Source organism: Chrysochloris asiatica, unplaced genomic scaffold (genome assembly GCF_000296735.1).
Source record: "Chrysochloris asiatica unplaced genomic scaffold, ChrAsi1.0 scaffold00226, whole genome shotgun sequence".
NCBI lineage: Eukaryota > Metazoa > Chordata > Mammalia > Afrosoricida > Chrysochloridae > Chrysochloris > Chrysochloris asiatica.
In genome coordinates this window covers 121,585-132,619 of record NW_006408744.1, presented here as the reverse complement: position 1 = coordinate 132,619, position 11,035 = coordinate 121,585, and the positions used below count along the sequence as shown (strand labels likewise).

Here is an 11,035-nt window from a genome sequence, read left to right as displayed (position 1 = left end):
TCTGGTACTGGAAAAGATCAGTTGTGTCTCTGGAAGACAGAAATTCACCTTGTAGGTAAGTGGGAGGGGTGGTTGGGAAGTGACTTGTAAAAGAGCTTGTAATTGTGTCTGAGATGTCAGTGTGTGACTGTCTGTATTTTCTGATCCATTTGCTGCTCTAAAGATTAACGGGGTTTGAAAACAGTTGTTAATAACCTAGCCATTTGTGGCCCTAATAAATTTTAAGTGCATTAATAGTGGCTGAAATTAAGAGAATTAAAGAACGAGTTAAAAAGCACACTTGACCAAAGTTTACTGAAACACAATTTTATCAAAGAGCTTTAACCTTCTGCAAATAACTGATAAAGTTTTGGAAGCCCAACGCATTTCAAAAGTTATCAAATGAGACTTCTTCCTTCCAACTACATGGTTAGCATGATATACCCCCTCAGGTGAGTGTGGTGGTTAGGGTTAGTGTAAACATGCTTTGCATCTATGAACTAGAAAACATTGCCTAAGATTTTTAGAAACAGTTTATGTAATCTAAATTATCTAGAGCAGTCTTTGTGCATCTTAAAAGATTTTTCCTGCTATCCTGTTGGAATATAAATGTCTTTCAAATCATGGAAGTTATCTTTAGTGTTTTATTCCACAAATGGTCACAGCACATAAGAATTTCTGATAAGAGCCACCTTGGCAGAGACAATGCTTTGTGAACCTCACACACAGAAAGCTGCCTGGTTTTCAACTTTGCTTCTGCAAGTTCTAGCATTTTGCTTTGTAACGACAGCATCAGAAAGGTGTGTGAGTTGTCACTGGCTTTTTGCAACCTGAACCTGGGAGAGTTGAGCATTGCCAAGGAGAGAGGGAAGAGATCAGTTTTCATGTTGCTGGAGTCAGGGTGAGTATGCAGAATGAAAGGAGGTTGACGTTGATGTCTCAACATAGGTATTTATAATCCTGACAGGGTGTAGGAGACATGATAATGGAAGAGTAAATTTCTATTTCATTTGAATGACTGAATTGAAATATTTCTCATCTAAAGATCAACTATCAACGCTCATGGAAGCAGCAGTCAAAATATCAAACGACTTATTGCAATAGGCAAATCTGCTGCACAAGACCTTTTTAAAGTATTGAAGAGCAAAGATGTCAGCTTGAGGACTAAGGTGCGCCTGACCCAACCCACGGTATTCTCAATAACCTCATATGCATGGGAAAGCTGGACAATGAATAAGGAAGACTGTACAAGAATTGATGCTTTTGAGTTATGGTGTTGGAGGAGAATATTGAAACAGCCATGGACTGCCAAAAGAAGTGCAGCCAGTGTTCCTTGGAGGCCAGGATAGCCAAACTTCATCTCTCATACTTTGGACATATTATTAGAAGGGACCAGTCCCTGGTGAACGATATCATGTTTGGTAGGGTGTAGGATCAGAGAAAAAGAGGAAGACCCCCAGCAAGATGGATTGGCCAAGTAGCAGCATCAGTGGGCTCATGCGTAACAACAATAGTGAGGTTGGCCCAGGATCGGGCAGTGTTTCGTTCTGCTGTGCATAAGGTCACTATGAGTCAGTACTGACTCAATGGCACCTAACAACAACAACAAAGATTTGGTCGTTTCCTTGGGTTGCATGTCATCAATATTATTGATCTTTTGTGCTTTTCTCCTCTGGTTACGAGTTTGTCTTGCATATATATTAAATCACTTTCGTTTCTGCTTTTACAGGAAGGAGAAGCAGATGGAGCATTAAAAGAAATCAAGAATAGTCCTGGTCCCATAAGAACTGACTCCACTGACAGGTAGGTGAAGGTTTAGGGCTGTTGGACTGACAGAGAGGATTGTCTTCTCAACATTGGAAAGTAAACATGGACGAAATTAGTGATTTATACTAGGACTTTTTCAAACTATTAGGCTTGGATGCGATTTAATGGTGCATCCCAAAGTGGCAGAGAATTAAAACCATGCTTGGTGCCTTTTTAGACTCCATAGTGCTCCCCACTTAGTTATAGAGGTGAGAGGTGAGAACATACTTATAATTAGCCAAAAGAAGCTGCTTGCTCTTTTTTTGTTTTTAAATTTTTTTTAATGAGCTCTAGATGAAAGTTTACACAGCTCATTGTTTTCCACTCAAGAAATGATACATAAATCATTCCATGACATTGGTTACAGCCTCTGCAATGTCATTTCCACCCTGGGTTCCCCATTTCTATTTGTCCACTGTCCCTGCCCATTCCTGCTTTCTTATTTTTTTGTTTTGGGGCATATGTTATCCTTTTTGTTTAATGGTCTCTAACAGCCCAGCAAGTCTGGTCTTTTTTTTTTTTTTTTTATGAATTTGAGTTTGGGGTTAATTGTTTCCTTGAGTTTTGGGTTTTCTTCATTCTACATTGCTATGGATGGGAAAAGACCAATAGTTGTATTTTAGGTGTACACTCAAAAGCTCTTAGGACCCCAAGCACATCTCACCAACTAGGAAGTAGAACTGTGTCTCTGTGTACTGTGACATGCCATTCAAGTTGAAAAAGGCAACATTTACCTAAGGACAAAGTTCAGAAGGCTTGGGAAGGAGAGAGGACTGGAAATAAGAACCACAGGGAGGAAGTGGGATCACTGTTACATGGAAGGGATTGCAGTTATTGAGATGAAGCAGTATATGAATTGACAACTGATGATCTGCTCTGTAAACCTTCACTCAATTCCCAATTAAAAAGTGTTTTAAAAAAAATAAATGTAGGTCTTTGATTAATTTTTAGTTAGTAGGTAGCGTAGTGATTATGAATCAGACTGCTAATCTCATGGTCAGCAGTTCGAAACTACCAGCGGTTCCATGGGGGAAAGATGAGGCTTTCTTCTCTCTTAAAGATTTACAGCCTTGGAAACCCTGTACAGGGTCGCTATGATTCAGAACTGACTCCACGGCACATAACAACAACAACATACAGTAAAATAGTGGGTTTTGTTTCATTTTTCACAAATGGTATCTAGTTTTGCCAATGTCATTTGTTAAAGAGAATATCTTTTCCTCATTTGATGGACTTTGACCCTTTGTCCATTGTTGTGGTTGTTAAGTGCCATCAGGACAGTTTCAACTCACAGTAACCCTGTGTAGGGTTTCTGAGGAGTGACTGATGAGTTTGAACTGCCAACCTCATGGCTCAAACTGACCTTGCAGTCCAATGCTTATCCGTCAGCATCACACCAGGACTCAAAGTTTTATCAGCACACGTTGTTATTGTTAAGTGCTGTCAAGTCGGTTTCTACTCATAGTACACTATACAGGGGTTTCTGAGGAGCAGCTAGTGAATTCAAACTGCCAACCTTGTGGTTCAAACTGATCTTGTAGTCCTTTGTTTATCCTACAGTGACACACCAGGACTGTGCTTTGTCCATAGATGGATGGATTTATTTATTGATTTTTTGGTTCTTTCCATAGATGTATATGTTTAAACCACCATGACTGTAGTAAATTCTGAGGTCAGACAATACGAGGAAAACTACTTAATCAAAAGGCCCAAGTCTCCTAAAGTGCTTACCAGTGCTGTTTGACTTAGACCAGCCTGCCCAGCTTAATAGTGAGGCGTTTCCATTTTCTCTTCTCTATGCTTTGCCAATTACAAACCAAAGTCACTAGTAGTGGATAGTTCTCTATAACAATGATTGTCACTGTGCTGAATCACTCTGGGCAGTTCTTGAAAGTGTCCAGATATCTGTGGAGTTTTGAGCTAACCTCTCTTGAGGACATACTAGCAAGCAGACATCTTAACGAGTGCAAAGGGCAGTGGCAGAGGAACCGGGCACCTGCTGTGAAGTCAGTCCCCACTCTGTAGGGTTTTCTTGGTTGTGATCTTTACAGAAGCAGACTTCCAGGTCTTTCTTCCTCTGTGACACTCTTATTGTTGTTGTTAAGTGCCACTGAGTTGGTTTCGACTCACAGCGACCCTGTATAGGGTTTCCGAAGAGGTTAACAGTCTAGTGCATATCCTACTGTTAACAATAGTAATGCCACAACTGCCAACCTTTAGGTTAGTAGTCCAGCACAAACCATTTCTTTATACCACCCAGAGATCTGTACTCACCCAGAATAGGCTCAGCTAATCCTCTGTAAGCAGGTTCCTACTGTATTCTTAGTCCATTTACCTGAGACAGATGGAGTCCTTGTGGGGCACTATAGGATAAGCTCTGGACCGCAAGGTTGGTTTGAACCACAAGGCTGGCAGATCAAACTCACAGCTGCTCCTTGGAAACTCTATACCAGGTCACTATGAGTCAGAACCTGCTCCACAGCACTTAACAACAACAACAAATGACAGTTATCTGAAAATTTCTCTGAGAATCTCTTTCCTCATAGACTTTTTAAACCTCTGTTTTTAACTTGACGGTTGTATATATAGATTGATTTACAAAGCTATGAAAATGAAATGTTTTCTGACTAGTCTCTCAAGCCTCTCCACAGGCAGCTTCAAAATGTTCATGGAAAAATTCCAATATCTTTTCATTCTGTACTGCCACAAACTTTTTGAAGCCTCCTCATATAATGGAGAAAATAAGAAAAATTTCAGATAGGATTTTTTTCATCCAACAGGGCAATTGGCGTAAATGAAAGTTAATTTCCTTTTTTACTTACAACTTCCTTAGCTTTTCCCAAAAGTGTTATTTTAGTATAGGATGACTTAACTAGAAGTGCGAAGAAGGAAATTAGCCCTGTTTGAAATGTTCAAACCACTTCCTCCTAATTTAGGTTCAAATGAAAAGTTCACTTTTTTTAAGCCACACTGCCATCTTTTAGTAAATAATATCTTTTCCCTATTTGTAATAATCATAAGGAATCAGAAATTGATTTCTAGGTTTGGAGTCATGCTTTGGAGTACAGGGACCCAGGCTGTAGTACCGGCCATTCATTAGATCCTTGCCTTCCACGCCAGAGACCCGGGTTTGATTAGCAGCCAGTGTGCCTTTTGTGGAGCCACCGACGATGTGCCAGTGGAGGCGTGCATGTTGCTATGATGATGAACATGATTCAGTAGAGCTTCCAAACTAAGGTAGACTAGGGAAAAATTAGATTGCAAACGTTCAACTGCCAGCCAATCATGGGAATGGTATAGGACAGGGAAGCATTTGATGGCAGCTAACAATGACAACAGCAGTTTACTAGATCTGTGAACGTTACTGGATTACTGAAAAAGTGGCTGCCATGGTGTTGTGGGAGTCTTGGTGTGCCACTGCAGGATAACATGCTGGGACACAAGCTTAGCTTGAGCTGCACAGTTGGCAATTCAAACCCACCAACCGCTTCTTGGGAACCCTGTACAGGGCTGCTGTGAGTCAGAACCAACTAGACAGCACTTAACAACAACATGATGCTGTGGGGTAGGTGTTGAGCTCCTAACTACAAGGTTGGTGGTTTGAACTCAGCAGGTACTCTGATGGAGAAAGATGAGCTGGTCTGCACCCATCAAGATTTACAGTCTTAGAAACCCTATATGTGGTCACTGTGAGTCAGAATCGACTCAGTATCAGTGAGGCTTGTTTTTATTTTGTTTTGCTTTTCATATTAGCATCATTGTAATTATCCTGAATATTTGTTAAGAGTTCAGATAGTGATGGTTTTGTTTGCTATTGAAATCTGCCTTTTTATTAATCAGATGTTGAAATCAAGAAAAATGTTTAGCATACCAACAGTGTCTACAATTCTCTGTTCTGATTATTTAAAACCCAAGCTGTAAGATATTTTCTTTACCTAATAACTTGGTAGTTTTCTGTCATGCTAAAGAAGGTCAAATGTGTGTATGTCCCCAAAGGTAGCTCATGTTCTTGTAGACTGTGTTTCCCTTCAGTGCCCTTTGAGGCTCAGTCTCTCTGTGAGCCCACCATCTGAACTGAAGGCTGTATCTGTTGACCTGCTTCAGTGGATATTGTTGTCAGCTGGGGCATACGCAGTGACCATTTGGAGGAAGTGAGTCCATGTGACCTAAGTGAGGGGGGTGGTCTCTCTGGAGCTTCACTGTAGTTTCCCACACCGTCCTTGGAAAGCACCAAGGACTGTGTCACTGGGGGTCATGGAGCCAGCTGCACTTCTTATACTGTAAATAAGAATTCATTGTAGGGTTCTGTTAGGCAGTTTCTTTGCATTGATTGTAGTCATCCAGGCAGTCCTTGCGTTACGAACAAGATCCCTTCCTAACTCTGTCTGTACTGACAGTTTGTAGGTGAGTCAGAACAGGTTCATTAGCCTTACGTTAGTTGCAAGAAACAGCTCAATGCCTTCTCAGTGTGGCATGTGCAAGTCAAGGTGATTATGAACTTGTTTGAATAGTGGTTGGTTTGGGCCTTTCAAATTAAGGCAAATCTACATAATATTAAAGGGCAAGTAGGAGTTGTCCTTACGTCAGATGTTTGTAACCCAGGGACTGCCTGTATTGGACTCTTCTATTCTTAGACTTGGTCATTCTCATTTTTGGATGGGAATCTTGCAACATTTATACTGAAAGTGACATTGTCTTAATATAGGAGCAAATCTGCAGAAGAAGCCAGGAATTATTTGGAATTTGAGGAATTAACTGTGAGCCAACTCCTGCTTTGTCTAAGAGAAGGAAACCAGAAGGTGGAGAGACTTGAAATTGCGCTCAAGGAAGCCAAAGAAAGGTATGAAATAGATAACTTGAAATAAATATACATTGGTTTTTGTAACAGCTTTATTGAGATATAATTTAGCAAGTCATCCATTTAAAATGTACTATTTAATTTTTATAGACTATACATAGGGTCATACAACTATAACTACAATATAGTTTTAGAAAATTCTTTCCCCACAGAAACTCCTTCTCTCCACTCCTCCCTGCCTCTAGCAAAAGCTGTTCTACTTTCTGTCACAGTAGATTTGCCTATTCTGAATAGTTCATATAAATGCACTCATACAGTCTCTGATCTTCTTTCACTTATAATGCTCTTTTCAAGGTCCACCCATGTTGAAACTTGTACTTCAGTTTTTCATTTCTTTTTGTTGCCTAACACTATTTACGTTGTAGGGGATATATCACATTTTATTTTTGTGTCCATCAGTTGATGAACATTTGGGTTGTGTCTGTTTTATCCTATTATGAATAATGTTACTATGAACATCACTGTCCAAGTTTTTGCATGGAAGCATATTTTCAACTAACAGTGGAATTGCTGGGTCATATGGTAACTCTTTATTTTTTTGAGGAGTTACCAAACTGGTTTCTAAAGCAGCTGCACCATTTTACATTTACACTTGTGTATGAGGGTTCCAAATCTTTGTCAACACTTGTTAGTTTCTATCTTTCATTTAACTACTAGATGTTAAGAGTAACTTATTGCATTCCCCATTAGTGATGTTGAGTGTATTTTCATGTTAGCCATTTGGAGAAATGTGTTTTCAAGTCCTTTGCCCACCTTTTTTTTACTGGATTATGTATTTTTAGTAATTAAGTATAAGAGTGAGTTGTAAGTTCTAAATACAAACAATTTATTAAATATATTATTTGCAGAGTTTCTCCCATTCTGTGGTTGTTTTTTTTTTTTTTTTTTTTTAATTATTATTTGATGGTTTCTTTTCAAGCATAGAATGTTTTCTTTTGATATTGTCCAGTTACCTATATTTTGTTCTGTCATTTGTGATTTTGGTGTCATAGCTAAAAACCATGGCCTTACCCAAGGTCATGAAGAGTTACTTCTGTATTTTCTCCTCAGTTTTGTGATTTGGGCTCTTACATTTCAGTCTGTGATCCGTTTTGAGTTCATTTTTTGTGTAAGGTGTGAGGTAAGAGTCAATTTCATTATTTTGTTTGAGATTATCCTGTACCATTTGTTGAAAAGACTATTTTTTCTCCCGTTGAATTGTCTTGGTTCTCTTGTTGGAAACTGGTGGACCCATAAATGTAAAGGCTTAGACTCTCAATTTGATTCCATTGACCTTTATGTTTATCTTATGCTAATACCATACTGTCTTGATTACTATAGCTTTGCAGTAAGTGAAATTGGGAACTGTGAGTCCTTTGACTCTTTTCTTCCTCTCCAAGATTATTTTGAAATTTTGGGATCCCTCTTTTTCCTATGAAGGGATCTCTATCCAGGGTCCATTTTCCATTTGAGTTTTAGGTCCCACTTGTCAACTTTCACAAAAATGTTTGGGATTTGGATAGGGATTGTGTTGAATCTGTAATAAATTGGGGGAATATTGCCATCATAACAAGTTTAAGCCTTCTGATTTGTAGACATAAGATGTTCATTTTTATTTAGTTCTTTAAATTCGTTCAGTGATGTTTTGTGTGAGGCCTGTACATCTATTTAATGTATTCCCAAGTATTCCGTTCTCTTTTACGCTGTTCCATCCATTTAAATTTAATTTTTTTAATTGTTCATTGCTTGTTTGTGTGATAGTAAGTCAAAAAGTATTGCTACAAAATCATAGTGACCTTTGTTGTTGTTGTTAAGTGCTGTCAAGTCGGCTCAAACCCATAGCGACCCTGTATAGGGTTTCCAAGGAGCATCTGGTGACCTTGAGCCATCGACCTTGCAGTCCAGACTGACCTTGCAGTCCAGCACATTAACGCACAGCACCGTATCTAGACTCTATATAGAGATCACGGGGCCTTATTATGAAGAAACTTTAAGAAAACTGAAAACTGCATTAATAAAGAAAGACCATGAAAGTTGCACTGTGGAATTTTTTTCCTGTCAAGCCAGTGTACCTGCTCATTTTTTGAGAGTAGCAAAAGATGTCTTAGGAGGAGAATTTCATCGGGAAACTTTACCCTATGTACCTTACAGCCCTTATCTTGCCACTTTAGACTTGGTTTCCAGAACATCTAAAAGGAGCTCAATTTGAATCCCTCAAGAATTCCATATGTAACTAATTCTTTGATATGGTGTAAATGGAAGAGCACAGAATTCTTCAGGGAAAGGTTAGAGAGATGGAAATACTGCCTTCGGAAGTATAAAGACCTAAATAGAGGGTACGTTGAGACACAATAGTCATTTTTGACATGCCCTTGTAGAAGTACAATTGAATTTCACATATTGATTTTGTGTTTTGCAACTTCATTGCTCATGTTATCAGTCCTAATAGTTTCGTCACACTCATCTGTCAGTTTGTTGTATTATGCTATCCCGCAGGTTGCTGAGATGCTGGGACTTTTGCAACAGGTATTTTAAATACCAGCAGAGTCACCCATTTTGGACAGATTTAAGTGGAGCTTCCTGACTAAAAACAGAGTAGGAAGAAGGAATCAGTGATTGACTTCTGAGGGATTAGCCACTAAAAATCTTATGAGTTGCAATGAAATACTATCTGATGTAGTGCCTAAAGATGAGCCACTCAGTTGGAAAACACTTAAAATACAAGTCTCCTCAAAGTAAGAGCTGTCTCCTCTAAGTAAAGTAGACCTTAATGATGTGAATGGAGCAAAACTTTCAGGATTTCATTAGCTGATGGGACGTAATTCAGATTGAAAAGAAACCATTGCAAATATCCATTAATAATAAAAGCATGGAATATATAAAGCAATAATATAGGAAAATTGAAAGTTCTCAGAAGAAAAATGGAATACAAAGTGATTGATATGTTAGACATTAGTGAATTGAAATTGATTGGTATTGGCCATCTGGAATCAAACAGATACATGATTTACTGTGCTGGGAGTGACAAATTGTAGGGGAATTTGTCACTCCCGGCACAGTAAAATAGTACACCCATTGTCAAAAAGAATATTTTAAGATCTATCTTGAAGTGCAATGCTATATGGGATATGATGATATCAGGGTGCCTACAAGGAAGATCACCAGTTAATGCAACTATTATTCAGATTTATAAACTGACCACTAAAACCAATGATGAAGAAATTGAAGAATTCTGCAAACTTCTGAAGTCTGAAATTGATCAAACATGTAATCAAGATGCGTTGATAATTACTGGTGATTGGAATGCAGAAGTTGAAAACCAAAAGGTAGGATCGGTAGTTGGAAAAATGACCTTATTAATAGAAATAGTGCTGGATATTGCATGGTAGAATTTTGTAAGACCAATAAGTTCATTGCAAATACTTTTTTTCAATAACATAAATGGTGAGTATACATGGGACCTCACCAGATGTATCACACAGGAATCAGATTGACTACATTGGCCAAAACAAGGCCAGAGCACAACTATGTAGCAGACCATCAACTGCTGACATGTAAGTTCAGGTTGAAGCTGACAAAAATTAAAACAAATGCACAAGAGTCAAGATACAAACTTGAAGATATTCCATTTGAATTTAGAGACCATCTCAAGAACAGATTTGAAGAACTGAACAGCAATGGCTGAAGACAAGAGGAGTTGTGGAATAACATCAAGAACCTTGTACTTTAAGAAAGCAAAAGGTCGTTAAAAAGACCAAAGTGGTTATCAAAGGAGACTGAAACTTGCTCTTAAATGTAGAGTGGCTAAAGCAAATGGAAGAAATGATAAAGAGCTAATCAGCTTGAGGGGGAGAGAAAGAAATAGAAACATCACCATAGAAAGCTTGTAAGTCCATCTTCAGCCTATAACTGATTGTTGTTGTTGTTGTTAAGTGCCATAGAGTCGATTCCGACCCATAGTGACCCTGTATAGGGTTCCCAAGGAGCAGCTGGTGAGCTTGAACTGCCCACCTTGCAGTTCAAACAGCTTTGCATTCCAGTGCATTAACCCACAGTGCCACACCAGAGCTGATTGGAATACCTAAAATGGGGTTAGTACTTGCCCAGTGAAGGAGATTCCTGCAAAGCCTTTGCACTACACAGACCATAGGTGGAATTCAGATCCCCATCCAGAATTTTCTAAGGTGGGAAATTTCCAATTGAAAGGACAAGTAGACTGGCCTAGAGCTGCTAGAAAAACAGAAGATACTTCTTGAAAGAAAGACCAGCAGGAAAAATCAAAAACAATAATAGCAGTCCGATTGACTACTACAAAAACAAGCAAGTTGTTTGCCAGGGAGCCATCAAAGCAAGTGGTCAGATCCCCTTAGGGCAAAGCCCCTTCCAAGACTGAGACTTAAGGGGAATACACAA

General features: G+C 38.9%; 1 protein-coding gene across 1 annotated transcript in view; it reads left to right on the top strand.

Moving 5' to 3' along the window:
- Positions 1-11,035, top strand: part of OPTN (optineurin) — a 76,185-nt gene that overhangs the window by 21,305 nt on the left and 43,845 nt on the right. The window contains 2 exon segments of the mRNA XM_006873159.1: positions 1,709-1,802; positions 6,472-6,625. Of these exon segments, the coding sequence (XP_006873221.1) occupies positions 1,709-1,802; positions 6,472-6,625 (248 nt within the window).